This window comes from Anguilla rostrata, chromosome 16 (assembly GCF_018555375.3).
Source record: "Anguilla rostrata isolate EN2019 chromosome 16, ASM1855537v3, whole genome shotgun sequence".
In the NCBI taxonomy this organism is placed as follows: Eukaryota; Metazoa; Chordata; class Actinopteri; order Anguilliformes; family Anguillidae; genus Anguilla; species Anguilla rostrata.
In genome coordinates, this window is record NC_057948.1 from 3,385,684 (window position 1) to 3,399,313 (window position 13,630).

Here is a 13,630-nt window from a genome sequence, read left to right on the forward strand (position 1 = left end):
TTTAAACCCCCAAAATGCGTTATCATGAACCAAATGGACGCTAAAGAACTAGGAAATTCTGCTTCGATAGGAATGTGGGTAGCTCTAAAAAGAGCTTTGGGTAATTCAGCAAAGAAATGAAGAGGAAGATTTATCCACCAAAGCCGTACAGAGTGCGACCCTGACGCTTCAGAGCATAAACTACATCCATAGCGGTGACGGTCTTTCTCTTGGCATGCTCGGTGTAGGTGACGGCATCGCGGATAACGTTCTCCAGAAACACCTTCAGCACTCCGCGAGTCTCTTCGTAAATAAGGCCAGATATACGCTTGACTCCTCCACGGCGAGCCAAACGACGGATGGCTGGCTTAGTTATCCCTTGGATGTTATCACGGAGAACTTTGCGATGACGCTTAGCACCTCCCTTACCAAGTCCTTTTCCACCTTTTCCTCGACCTGACATTTTTTTGTTTTCAATAGAAAATAAGTACGCAGTTTTTAGCTTTCGAAACAAGACAAATATATGTGCACAAAGACGACCTGATTGAAACCACGTATGAACGAAAAGGCGGCTCTTGCTAAAGCCCGCCTTCAGCTCTCCCATCCCTCCGAGTATATGCGGCCCTGCTGCTGAAAGAATAAGTCGCATGAGAAAAAAAAAAACCATCTTCGAGCATAGTGGAACGCCAACACTGCCAAAACATCTTTTAAAATACGTTTCGTGGGGGTTATTTTTGACAAACTCTTGGTGCTGTATCGGTATGGGGCATGCCCCGCCAAGGCGTAACTTGGCTGGATGGTATACCTGCCATCCCAATTTGTTAACAGGTGTAAATAGGAAAATACTGCACGTCTTTAGACGAATATAATGAACGTGTCAACACGACAGATTTTGATGCGATACATTTTGACGTGATACAATATTCATTTTTGACGTGTTAAAATCTGACGTGTTGGCAGAATGAATATCTGCTATGTCTTCTGTTAAGTTTAATTGCGATTGCCATCCTTCATAGTGCATTCACGCAATCTCCTTTTTTTTTACTGTCATGAACTAATGACTGTTTTTCGACTGTCAGGAACGATCTTATGTAAGTACGATAACACATTAATTCAAGGAGTAAAACAAGTAGGTTACATGAACTCATCCGCTACTTGTATACGCCAGTATTCCTTCCAGCGTCAGATCCTTTAATCCAGCTGTTCGTAAATTCTCAATTCATATTTACTCAATAGCCTAACACATGTTCTACATACTACTGTTGACATTCCTCACAGACGCCACTATAATGTTTACCTATGATATGCAGGTTTTGTTTTATCGACTGTGCAATTAATAATGTGACCAGGTAGGAACCTTATTCACCATTAGCGTTCCCAGAGGGACCATAGATTTGGGTGGAACAGGTACAGGTATAGGTGTCATTTATAGACACGCCACAGACACACAGGTCTTTGTTCTCACCGTGCTGGTTCACACTGATGGCGCCTCTGTGGTTTTGTGCCTGTTTTCAGTCTTAACAAAAACAGTGTTCCCGCTGTCTACAACCGTGCAGCGGTTTTGTCACTGTTTTGGTCATTTTGTAATTATTGTTTAATTGCGTCCTCCCATGTAAGCGTCATAGCACTTTTCCTTATGGTCATGCTCTGCTGCAGTCCAGTCACCCTTGGTATTGGGATGGCAGGTATGCCATCCCGCCAAGTTACGCCTTGGCGGGGGCATGCCCCCATACCTATACAGCACCGAGAGTTTGGCACTTTTCAGGGTTCCCCACAGAAATAACCACAACAGCCACAGACACTCAGCCCTTAAAAACATTAAATTCTGTACATTCTGACCCCATTTCAACAGACAGAATTCATAAACAACTTAACATGTCCACACAATAAAGCCCCAAACTAAGGGGATTTTGCGTTTTCTCCTTCTTCTTCTTCTTCTTCTTCTTCTTCTTCTTCTCATTCTTATTTTTCCTGCCGCCTATCCCACTAACAACATGTCTCCCCATTGGACATTTCACTAACACCAGCCAAATCTGCCCTACACGACCCAATCAAAAACGCGCATACACACGCAAAATACCCATACATTTGTATTCTGAAACATTTCCCGTTTAGACAGCTAGTCCACCTGTGGCCTAGTGGGTAAGGTTACAGTCTTGGGAACATGGGGTTGGAGGTTCAAGCCCAGCTTAGAACACATTTCTTTCACCTGCTTCAACCCTCACTAATAATTGTCTACTAGCCTACTTATCAATTATTGCTTTTGCACCATATTTACCCGCCGTTCACCGTTCAGTTATTAACCGGCTACAATATTGCTAAGCCACATGGATTCAACGGGAGCTCTTCTGTGCTTACTGGCCTGTGTTCTTTAAAACCACCGGCAGGTTTGCTAATGATATTTCACGCATTGCATAGCTATGGCATTAGCTAACGAAGTCACGGCAAATGTATTCCTTTCATTAAAAAGTTACACCAGTTCACCACTGTGCCATTTCTATTAACTATATTTCTTCACTTGGCTACCGTACAAAACTTTCATATAAGCAAACGCCACGCTTCTATTTCTACATTCATGTTACCTCGCTCTGTTCTCTATCTAGCCACATACGCTACAAACAATTACTACTTGTGTACATTCTGCAACTCCGCAATTTGAACAGCTAATCCATCCGTGGCCTAGTGGGTAAGGTTACAGGCTTGATAACACTGGGTCGTATGTTCAAGCCCAGCTTGAAACACGTTTCTTTAACCTGCTTCGATCCTCACTAATAATTGTCTACTACTTCTTAATTATTGCTTTTGCACCATTTCTACCCGCCGTTGACCGTTCAGTTATTAACCGGCTACAATATTGCTAAGATATATGCATTATGACTTACCGTCTGTACGTTGGGTTATTGACCGGCTACAATATTGCTAAGCCACATGGATTCAACGGGAGCTCTTCTGTGCTTACTGGCCTGTGTTCTTTAAAACCACCGGCAGGTTTGCTAATGATATTTCACGCATTGCATAGCTATGGCATTAGCTAACGAAGTCACACACTGGTAAACCTCACTCACTCACGGCCACCCATATGCATTTCATGACGCAAATGTATTACTTTTATTTAAAGGTTACACCAGTTCACCACTGTGCCATTTCTACTAACTATATTTCTTCACTTGGCTACCGTACAAAACCTTAATATCAGCAAACGCCACGTTTCTACATTCCTGTTACCTCGCCCTGTTCTCTATCTACCCACATACGCTACAAACAATTACTACTTATGTACATTCCGCAACTCCGCAGGTTGAACAGCTAATCCGTCTGTGGCCTAGTGGGTAAGGTTACAGGCTTGGGAACACTGGGTCGTATGTTCAAGCCCAGCTTGGAACCCGTTTCTTTAACTTGCTTCGACCCTCACTAATAATTGTCTACTACTTCTTAATTATTGCTTTTGCACCATATCTACCCGCCGTTCACCGTTCAGTTATTAACCGGCTACAATATTGCTAAGATATATGCATTATGACTTACCGTCTGTACGTTCAGTTATTGACCGGCTACAATATTGCTAAACCATATGGATTCAACTGAAGCTCTTCTGTGCTTACTGGCTTGTGTTCTTCTTTAAAACTACCGGCAGGTTCGCTAATGATATTTCACGCATTGCATAGCTATGGCATTAGCTAACGAAGTCACAGACTGGTAAACCTCACTCACTCACGGCCACCCATATGCATTTCATGACGCAAATGTATTCCTTTTATTTAAAAGTTACACCGGTACACCACTGTGCCATTTCTACTAACTATATTTCTTCACTTGGCTACTGTACAAAACCTTAATATCAGCAAACGCCACGTTTCTACATCCATGTTATCTCGCCCTGTTCTCTATCTAGCCACATAGGCTACACACAATTACTACGTATGTACGTTCTGCAACTCCGCATTAAAACATTACATTTAAAATCATGATTCACTCATAAGTATAACTACTAGCACTGAACATGAGAAAAACACATTCGTGCAATAGATTACATTACAGGTAAATAATGTGTGCAATGTTATTTGACCCTCCACTTCAACAACCAATGTTCAATACCGACTGTTATATATACCATTTGATAAGGAATATAAGCTCGCTCATGGTCACTCCATTTACTTCGCACTATACTCCGTGATCATGTCAACCTTCACCTACATGCCCATTCTGCTAAAAACATATTGTTTCAACTACGAAATTTCGTAATTTCATTTTAATTTCTCTCACACTGTTGTTATTCTCTCATATGCAAAGCCTGCTGGGACATATGCGTCTGCTCCTATTCTCCACTATCATGTTTTCCGGTTCTAGTTTAGCAAAACGGCGAAGAGGATTCCTACCTGCAGATTAGCCTATCAAAATGCCTTATAAACCTTACAAACACTAAAAGTGCATCTCCACGAAATAACAGACAATGGAGCAGGACAGAAGGATAAACCTTACAAACACTAATAGTGCATCTCCACGAAATAACAGACAACGGAGCAGGACAGAAGGCTACACAAGTTGCGACCTAGGGAGTTATAATTCTACGGGCGTGTTGATTATTTTGTCAGTCAAGGCTCGTTGGATGGACGTCAAATCCGTGAGTACATACCATATTCCATCTGCGTTTCTGATGCGTTTACGCTTACGCCATTGCATCCTTTCTCACAGACACTGTTTTACATATATAGCAAACCGAAACTGCTGAACGGTACACGCTCATCAGACTGTACAGATTCACACAACGATAGCCATAATCCACAACCGTTTCTTGCAGGGTCGCATTTCTCACTCTCATAATAAAACGCTTTGCAAAAAGAACTGATATCTCATAAAAACACGTTTTCAACGTACAAAAATGCCAAGTTACTAAAAAGTATTGATATCAAAATGACGCCAAGTTACGATACTACAAACAATATAGGCTATCTTGCCTCACCGAAATGACATAAGATGTATCTCAAAGCAATGCTACCCAATATTTCCTCAGTTCTTTCAAGTCACTTGGCCCTGTGTTTTCTAATCTTACCATTTCACAATATCATGCAAACTTTCTGTCAGATCAAAGAGACAAATATTTCGAATTGCCTCATGGAACACATTGAACATTGTACATTGAAATTAATGTATAAATTCATTAATGTACAGAACTGCTGCTGAGCAACGACAGGAAGCACATTTCTCCAGAAAACATGTTTATACTTGCTTCTGAACTGAATTTGAGTACATGTGCAAGTTATTGTATATTTGCTACGTACAATAAATACTGCATGTAAAACACATATTGTACATACATACATAGAGAACTTCTTTATCCGCATGGGGACATTTCCCTGGCAGCATCTTACATTCACATTCACGAACACACTTGTACCAAGAAACATACTATCATTCACGCAACAGAAAGCCTGGGCAGCGAAATACATAGGCCTACATACCAATACAAATTGGACATACACACACCTATTCAATCAATCTTGACTGTGAGAGAGCCATCCACACATATATTTGGCCTGTTCATGTAGTGCATGCTTATACACAGGGCCAAGTGACTTGAAAGAACTGAGGAAATATTGGGTAGCATTGCTTTGAGATACATCTTATGTCATTTCGGTGAGGCAAGATAGCCTATATTGTTTGTAGTATCGTAACTTGGCGTCATTTTGATATCAATACTTTTTAGTAACTTGGCATTTTTGTACGTTGAAAACGTGTTTTTTATGAGATCTCTTACACAGCCCACAGTCCTCACGTTTGCATATGTTGCACAATACCAATGGTCCCTACTACAGCCCACAGGCCTAACTTTTGCGTGTGTTGCACAATACCAATTGTCCCTATTACAGCCCACAGGCCTAACGTTTGTGTATGTTGCACAATACCAATGGTCCCTATTACAGCACACAGGCCTGATGTTTGTATTTTCCACATACAGATTGTGACTGAGCTGCGCTCTGAGCATAAGCTGAAATTGCCGTTAGCTTTCCCTCTTAGTAACCTGGGGATCGAAGAGGTGCCACAGGTGAATTGGCCTATTGTTTTGTTGGTTGTTAATTGTACCTGCTTGCTCCTACAAGCTTTTAATTAAGAAAGACAGAAAGAAAAAATACTTTTTCTAAATAAAACATCATAATTTTCTATTTTTGTCTGAGATGTTGTTTTCTCTGCTGCTGGCAATCTGTCAGTATTTTAGAAACATGTAATTACATTGAGCTTTTTAGAAAACCCTCCATTTTAACAATAATTTCACTGGTGTTGCTGCCTAGTCTGGTTTTACTGGTATTATCAGTGACATGAACAACTTAGTTGCATTGTGAATGCTTGTGGTCATAGCTGTTTTGCTACTTATTTGTAACAAAATCATTTTATTGTAAAATGGCAACCAAAGGTGTTACTTGTGTCACTGGTGTTATTAAATGTCCCTCTATTGTTTCCAAAAAGTTGCCTTTGTAGGTGTTACTTCACATGACACGCTATTTTACGTTTTATATTTGAATTTAATGGACTAAAAATTCTTGCTTTAACAGAAGAGCAGGAATTGTAGTCTGTTCGCCGGGTCTACACATTTGGTCAAATGTTCGGCAGTTAAACCCCTGCAACAATTCCTAGAGTGAATGCTGTCTAAAACTAATCTGACGTAAACATGCATTGGCCAGCTTGCCACTTGCAGAAAAGACTAAAAATAAAAATCCAGTATTTTATCTAGCTACCATTGTGACTGGATAATTTGAAGAAAGGGGGTCTACACATCGATGAGAGTGATTGTGTATTCTCTCTCATCGTTGTGTACACCCCTTTCCTTCAAATCTTTTAGATATGCTGCCATAGCATAACACCCTGGGGCATTTCCATGTTACACTTATACCACTACATATGCAACAGTTAACTCCTTCTGTATCGCCCCATATTTTTCAACACAAGCCCGAAAATGACACCCAAAATAAAATGGTTGCTATTCATGATCCCTTTTGAGTACAGGCATAATCTAAAAAGGTACCTCTAGGAACTTTGTTTTCCAAGAATCGGAATTACAAAAAAGTAACAGAAGTGCAAATACAGTGGCAGTAGAAGTGGAAGTTTTATTTATTTATTTATTTACCTGAATTGCTTGATTTCTGGGTTCACACTGTTTGCCAAATTTTCCTGTTTTTCTGTAAGATCTTTTTGAAGGTGTCTATGTAAAAAAAGAGTTATAAAATACAATTTATTCAGATCTACATTAATTCTCTTGGTTCGTTGACCTTGTGGACCATTTATGGCCTAAAATGACTTTCTAGATATTATTTTCAATTAAATGGGAAATGGATGACAGCCTTTGACTATATCCGTTGAGATTTTTCCTGGCATAATAGAATATTTATCGAAGTATTAAGTTCAGTAACTTAAATATTGCACTTCACCCCTGCTAGCTGCTGACAGCCAAGCAAATTAACTAGACAGCTAAAGACAGTGGTGCAGCTTTAATTAGCTAGCTTTGTATGAGCTTGAACATTTACCCCTGACTAAGATTTATTCCATGGTGTCAAACCGGTTGATATTTCGATTGGTTTGCTTTCTGATTCTGGACTTCAGAACGATGAGATAGCAAAATGCTTTTTAGCCATTAGATTAATACACGAAGTTAAAGCACGCGACAGAACGATCACATCAAAAACAGCAATGCTGGAGACAGTATCTGAAGTTGCAGTACAACAGGTTCGCAAGTGTACGGGTCTAAATTGGCAGCAGTGCTTGTTAGTTTGTTTCACCAATGAACTCGATTTAAGTTGATTGATGTACCAGTGCAGCAGTCAGGGTCGACTCATTTGTTGAAGTGGAACAGAAAATGTTGCGGAACTTGATTCACTTGGCTGCTCACTGAAATGAGGGGGAGGGGGAGGGAAATCACCAGGACCTATTTCTCACTAGTGATTTGCTTTTTCGAAATGTAACGTGCCTGAATGCAATACACAAAAAACATAGAAAATAAAATGATACAAAACTTACCCCATTGAAATATTCACAAATTTAGGACTCTATGGGATTCCATGAATGAACAGTAAGCATTAAATATCACAAGGCATCTGTAAACTTAGAAATCACATGCGCACACAGAACACGGAGAAATGTGCTGCTCTGACAAGCAATGAAGTGGCTCTTAAAAGAGCCTTTGTTTGGATTATGGGCATGCAAACCATTTAAGCGCGCTCTCCACGGATGCGGCGAGCCAGCTGGATATCCTTCGGCATGATGGTCACTCTCTTGGCATGAATGGCACACAAATTGGTGTCCTCGAACAGACCAACCAGATAAGCCTCACTAGCCTCCTGTAAAGCCATTACAGCTGAGCTTTGGAAGCGCAGATCGGTCTTGAAATCCTGAGCAATCTCCCTCACAAGGCGCTGGAAAGGCAACTTGCGGATCAACAGCTCAGTAGACTTCTGATAGCGGCGGATTTCTCGCAGAGCTACAGTGCCAGGCCTGTAACGGTGAGGCTTCTTCACTCCGCCAGTCGCAGGCGCGCTCTTCCGCGCTGCTTTAGTGGCGAGCTGCTTCCTGGGGGCTTTGCCACCGGTAGACTTACGCGCGGTCTGCTTGGTTCGCGCCATTGCGTCTTATTCAAATACTTCTTTACTAAATACACGCGTTTATGGTGCCACGATGCGTATATAAAGCATACCAGAGAGAAGCTGATTGGATAGGCTATTACGAATTCTCATTGGCTCTGGTCCTGCCTTCGGCCCCAGATCTTATTGGATCACGTCTTCAGCTTCCTCTGCCGCCAAAAATTTAGACTTTTCTCTTACCGCTTAGAATTTTAGTCTACCACACCCCTCGTACTGTAACATTGCAAAAGCGAGACTAACATCAGACGGATTTATTTAATGAAAAAACTTTCACTTTTTAAAATTTGTCACGTCACATATAGTGGGTTAATCATATACGTTTATTCTATACAAGGCTTTATATGTACAACATAAAAACGATGTTCACTGAAAGCAAAGTTATAAATTAATTATCTAGCAAAGGGTTAAGTTTAGCATCCACACTTTCATAAATAAGGAGCCAGCTGAATTAGTTCACTTGAGCAGCACCTCTCCTCGTTTTATATTGTAAAATAACTTGTAACCCACTCTGCATAATTGTGGATAATAAAGTTATTTCAGACAATGTGTGGGACACAAAATGTCATTTACTTAAATGACATCTCGCGAAAATCTAGGAAACATTGTGCTTGGAACTGCAACGAACATATTGTGGCGAGTAGACAAGCATGCTCAAACTATGGCACTGCATGGCACTCAGCGAACTGTCGTGAAGTTTTATTGGCTCAAATGGCAGCGTTGCTGTACTAAAGTCTTTAAAAAAAAATCCAAATATGTATAACGTTTAGTTTTACCGCCCTGAATTATTTTGTCCAGTGTCGCTTACAGTAAGCAAGTCATCGCCACCATTCACAATTTGAGGCGTGACACACTAGAATGGGTTATCATTGTGTGTGATTCTAACGGGTTATGTCCAATAAAATTTATTAAAGCACTTCTGACCAACCATAGTTTAATTTATTTGGTTCAAAATGGTAGTTTTGCGCCTTATACAGGTGTGGGTGGCTCTTAAAAGAGCCTTTGGGTGAATGATTGAGAGAGTAATGCCGTGTTTACTTGGCTTTCACTGCTTTCTCGGTCTTTTTCGGGAGTAACACAGCTTGGATGTTGGGCAGCACTCCACCCTGAGCGATAGTGACACCTCCGAGGAGCTTGTTCAACTCTTCGTCGTTACGCACTGCCAACTGCAGATGTCTGGGAATGATGCGAGTTTTCTTGTTGTCTCTGGCAGCGTTACCAGCCAATTCCAGGATCTCAGCAGTCAGATACTCGAGCACTGCAGCAAGAAACTGGAGCACCGGCACCAACACGCTCTGCATAGTTTACTTTACGAAGCAATCGGTGAACTCGACCTACCGGAAACTGGAGTCCAGCTCTGGATGAACGAGTTTTAGCTTTCGCTCTCGCTTTTCCACCGGTCTTCCCTACCGCTCATTTTTCCACTCCTAAGCAAACTGAAGAATAACTAGAATTGCAGATGCGGGTCTTTCTTATAGCAACAATCTATTCACTCATTGGCTGCAGCGTTGATGGGATTTTGTCCAATCAGATAGGAGGACATTTTTTTACATGGCGTCCACTGTGCAGAACAACTGAGTTGAATCAGTCTCAGAGGCGCAGAGCTTAAAAACGGAGAATAGGAACTTGCATCCGTTATGGTGATAACTACGTGAGATGTTAATTGTAATGGGAGTTAAAATACTGTGAATCTACCTTTTTTCTGTCCGTGATTATGGGGATTTAATTTATTGGTATGCTGCTTGTACCACTCTGCGACCCCTAGATGTCGTTTATCATTCTTTGCTTAGATTTATTACTGGGGATAGTTACTGTACTTATCACTGTGTCCTGTTTTTTTTAAATTTATTTATTTGTTATTATTATTATTATTATTATTATTATTATACTTTATTTTTTAAAGTTGTGTGGCCCTTTTTCTTTGTAACGAGATATCACTATTTGTGTCTGTTTATTTATAAAGCCCTCCTTCACAAATTACTATTTTACCTCACTTCATGAGTCATGAAACATTTGCCATGGCAAAGTCCTCTTCCATCACATCCACTTCATAAAATTGTACATTGCACCAGAGGCACAAGTGGCCTAGTTTCTAGACTTTATCTGTTTATCTCTCAGCATGCTCACAGGCCCCTGGAATTAGACACTCTATGGAGAGCTGACTGCCCAGATATGGACCCAACATTTGATTGGCACAAAGTCTGGTCTAACATTGTAATAGCCTCCAGAAACCCTGATCATCAACAAATACACTATAATTTTACTCATAGAGTGTACCTCACTCCCAGAAAGCTTTGTATAATGAAAGTGACCACTCAACTTGCACTTTGTGTCCTATTAAGGCGACAGGGACTTATTTACACATGTGTTTTGGGAGTGCCCTACGGTGGCTGGATTCTGGCGAATGACTGCAGCCAAGCTCTCTATGCTTTTTGAGAATACAGTACCCTATTCGCCTTTTATATTTTTGTTAAATGATTTATCCAGCTTGTACCTGACACTGTCCCAAAAACGAGCCTTTCTAGCTGGGCTGACAGCAGCAAAAAAACTGGTGGCTACCCATACTCTTTCTTTTCGAGCTTGGATCTTAGCTTATCTTGATATAGCATATCTGGAGCTGTTGACAGCCCGTATGCATGGGGCCAAAGAATCAGTGACTGAACTGTGGAGTTCCATTTCTGAGAAACTCAAAACACACTATATGTTTTTAAAAAAATATTTTATATTTTATATTTTTCTATAATATTCTATCACAGGGTACACACACCATTCACTCACATATTCAAATATAGGAGCAATTTAGACTCATCAATTAACCTAGCCTGTATATCTTTGGACTGTGGGAGAAATATGATATTACATGATATTATATTGCTGAGCTTTCTTGGCTGAGGTGGTGTGGGGGAACAAGGACAGAATACGGTTCTTATTTGGGGCCCCCAGATTACATTTTTTTTAAGGGCTGTTGAGTTTTCACAGGCTCTGATATCTGGAGCATGGTGGATAGTGGGGTTTCTGTCATCCATTGTGCTTCTAACAATTTTTACCAGGGAAAGGTTGTTTGGCGGTATTATAATATTTTTGTCCGGCGATTGTTCGTCTTTCCAATAGTGTTATGAGTCCCACGTCTTCCAACCGAACTATGGTTCATACGCCGAAGTTAAGACGACCTGATTGAAACCCGTCATGAGAGAAAAAAGGCGCACAAGCTAAACCCGCACACTGAGTATCGCCATTTTTAATCATGGGCACAATTCAATTGAATTAAACGTCATTGTCATTGTTCATTGCACAGGTACAAGTACAACGAAAAGTGGGTTTGTGATCTCACAAGTACAGTGCAAATAGGAACGTAAAGAGGTAGTAGTGCCAAAAACAACATATTAACAGTAAACAACATAGGTGTAACTCCCTGAGTCGTGCAAAAGAGCAGGTGGTACGGTAGGCAAAATAAAGTGAAACACTATGGAACAAACGTACTCCAGTAATTGTCAGCAAGCATCGAAACCAGTGTATAGTCTAGCACTCGTCGAACGCCTTGCTACAAGTATGTGTTAAGTGATTTTATTTTAAAGTATAAAGTTGTTATAGCCTGTCATGTTTCGGGCTCATTTAAACCAGCGATATGATATTTACGACTGTGGGCATTTAACAGAGAAATAATTAACTAAACTACTGAACAGAGTCGACGTTGGCCCAATAGTATGAGAAGTTTCAACTTAAAGTTCAGTAATTTCAAATGTTTCCCTCGTTTGGAATGGAGTTTGTGGAAACACACCGAAGTGCTCTGCCTGAAACAACTCCGAATCATCGAGAATGATATGAAATTCAGCTCAGTATCAAGTAACTTTAGCCCGCATATTATTCATTCATCTATAATGAATATAATTTATTACGGACCATTGAGTTAAACTAGTAGTAGACCAGCTTGTTTTCTTATATACACACACTCAGCGGCCCCATTAGGTGACAGGAGTGGCACCTATTGAAGTGGCCAGTGAGTGTTAATTCAAGGTCAAATTTTACAATCCTGTGATTTAGCCACACACACACACACCAATGTACATATTACAAATAAACAATATTGCGCTAAAATGGAAAGTACTTGCTCTTCGGAGAAGCTCTGGGTGGCTCTTAAAAGAGCCTTTGATGCTAGTGAACAGTACAGTGTACGCGCTCACTTCTTCTTAGGAGCCGCTTTCTTTGCTTTGACGCTCTTGGGCTTGGCAACTTTCGGCTTGGTCGCTTTTGCTTTCTTAGGACTCTTAATCGCCTTCTTTGCAGCCGGCTTCTTGGTTTTCTTCGGACTTTTGGCCGGCTTCGGCTTCTTAGCCGCTGCTGTCGGCTTCTTGGCCTTCTTTGGGCTCTTCTTAGCCTTCACTGTAGCGGGCTTCTTCTTGGGCGACTTTTTGGCTACAGGCTTCTTCGCTACTGCCTTTTTGGCCGCCGCTGGCTTCTTAGCTTTAGGAGCTGCTTTCTTGGCGGGCTTCTTCACAGCAGGCTGATTTTTGTTCAGCTTAAACGAACCAGAGGCACCGGTTCCTTTAGTCTGAAGCAAGGTACCCTTGGTCACCAGGCTCCTGACTGCAATCTTTACACGAGAATTGTTCTTCTCTACGTCGTAACCACCGGCAACCAGAGCCTTCTTCAAGGCAGCCAGTGAAACTCCGTGTCTCTCCTTAGAATCAGAAACTGCCTTCACGATCAAGTCCCCAACGCTGGGCCCCGCTTTCCTAGGCTTGCTTGCTGCTTTCTTCTTGGGAGCCTTAGCCGGGGCGGCTGCGGCTGGAGCTGGAGCAACTTCTGCCATTTCTTTGCCGAAGATTTCTTTCTCTCAAACGAACAGTCAAAGAAAATGTTTCGTTTTAGCAGCTCATACGTCAGGGGGCTGGACTTAAATGTCACATGAGGACCGTATAGACTCAGCCATCCCGGCACCGCGTCTCTCGGCTCCTGCAAATTCGCTTCATTGTGTTTTCTTTTCGCCAATATTGACAAAATAACACAGCGCGCAGTCGTTTTGTGAA

The 13,630-nt window shown here is 41.2% G+C and overlaps 4 protein-coding genes, 1 long non-coding RNA gene and 1 pseudogene across 5 annotated transcripts in view; 2 read left to right on the forward strand and 4 right to left on the reverse strand.

Moving 5' to 3' along the window:
- The window catches only part of LOC135242400 (protein NLRC3-like), a 1,894,071-nt gene that overhangs the window by 1,391,950 nt on the left and 488,491 nt on the right, over nucleotides 1–13,630 (forward strand). The window lies entirely within an intron of this gene.
- On the reverse strand, nucleotides 102–474 carry LOC135242441 (histone H4). The gene has a single exon (XM_064313524.1). It carries the CDS (start codon nucleotides 440–442, stop codon nucleotides 131–133), a length of 312 nt encoding a protein of 103 aa, XP_064169594.1. The 5' UTR covers nucleotides 443–474; the 3' UTR covers nucleotides 102–130.
- LOC135242452 (uncharacterized) overlaps nucleotides 4,226–13,630 on the forward strand; it is a 152,199-nt gene continuing 142,794 nt past the window's right edge. The window contains exon 1 of the long non-coding RNA XR_010326345.1: nucleotides 4,226–4,600. This is a non-coding gene — a long non-coding RNA (uncharacterized LOC135242452). The remainder of the gene's footprint in view (nucleotides 4,601–13,630) is intronic.
- On the reverse strand, nucleotides 8,130–8,617 carry LOC135242436 (histone H3). Its single transcript, XM_064313520.1, has one exon. It carries the CDS (start codon nucleotides 8,586–8,588, stop codon nucleotides 8,178–8,180), a length of 411 nt encoding a protein of 136 aa, XP_064169590.1. The 5' UTR covers nucleotides 8,589–8,617; the 3' UTR covers nucleotides 8,130–8,177.
- Nucleotides 9,533–11,629, reverse strand: LOC135242597 (histone H2A-like; annotated as a pseudogene).
- Nucleotides 12,730–13,508, reverse strand: LOC135242430 (histone H1-like). The gene has a single exon (XM_064313516.1). The coding sequence runs from the start codon at nucleotides 13,411–13,413 to the stop codon at nucleotides 12,781–12,783; it is 633 nt and encodes a 210-aa protein (XP_064169586.1). The 5' UTR covers nucleotides 13,414–13,508; the 3' UTR covers nucleotides 12,730–12,780.

Excerpts from the sequence above, each read along its gene's own strand:
- LOC135242441 (XM_064313524.1), bottom strand. The coding sequence starts at position 442 with ATGTCAGGTCGAGGAAAAGGTGGAAAAGGACTTGGTAAGGGAGGTGCT.
- LOC135242430 (XM_064313516.1), bottom strand. The coding sequence starts at position 13,413 with ATGGCAGAAGTTGCTCCAGCTCCAGCCGCAGCCGCCCCGGCTAAGGCT.
- LOC135242436 (XM_064313520.1), bottom strand. The coding sequence starts at position 8,588 with ATGGCGCGAACCAAGCAGACCGCGCGTAAGTCTACCGGTGGCAAAGCC.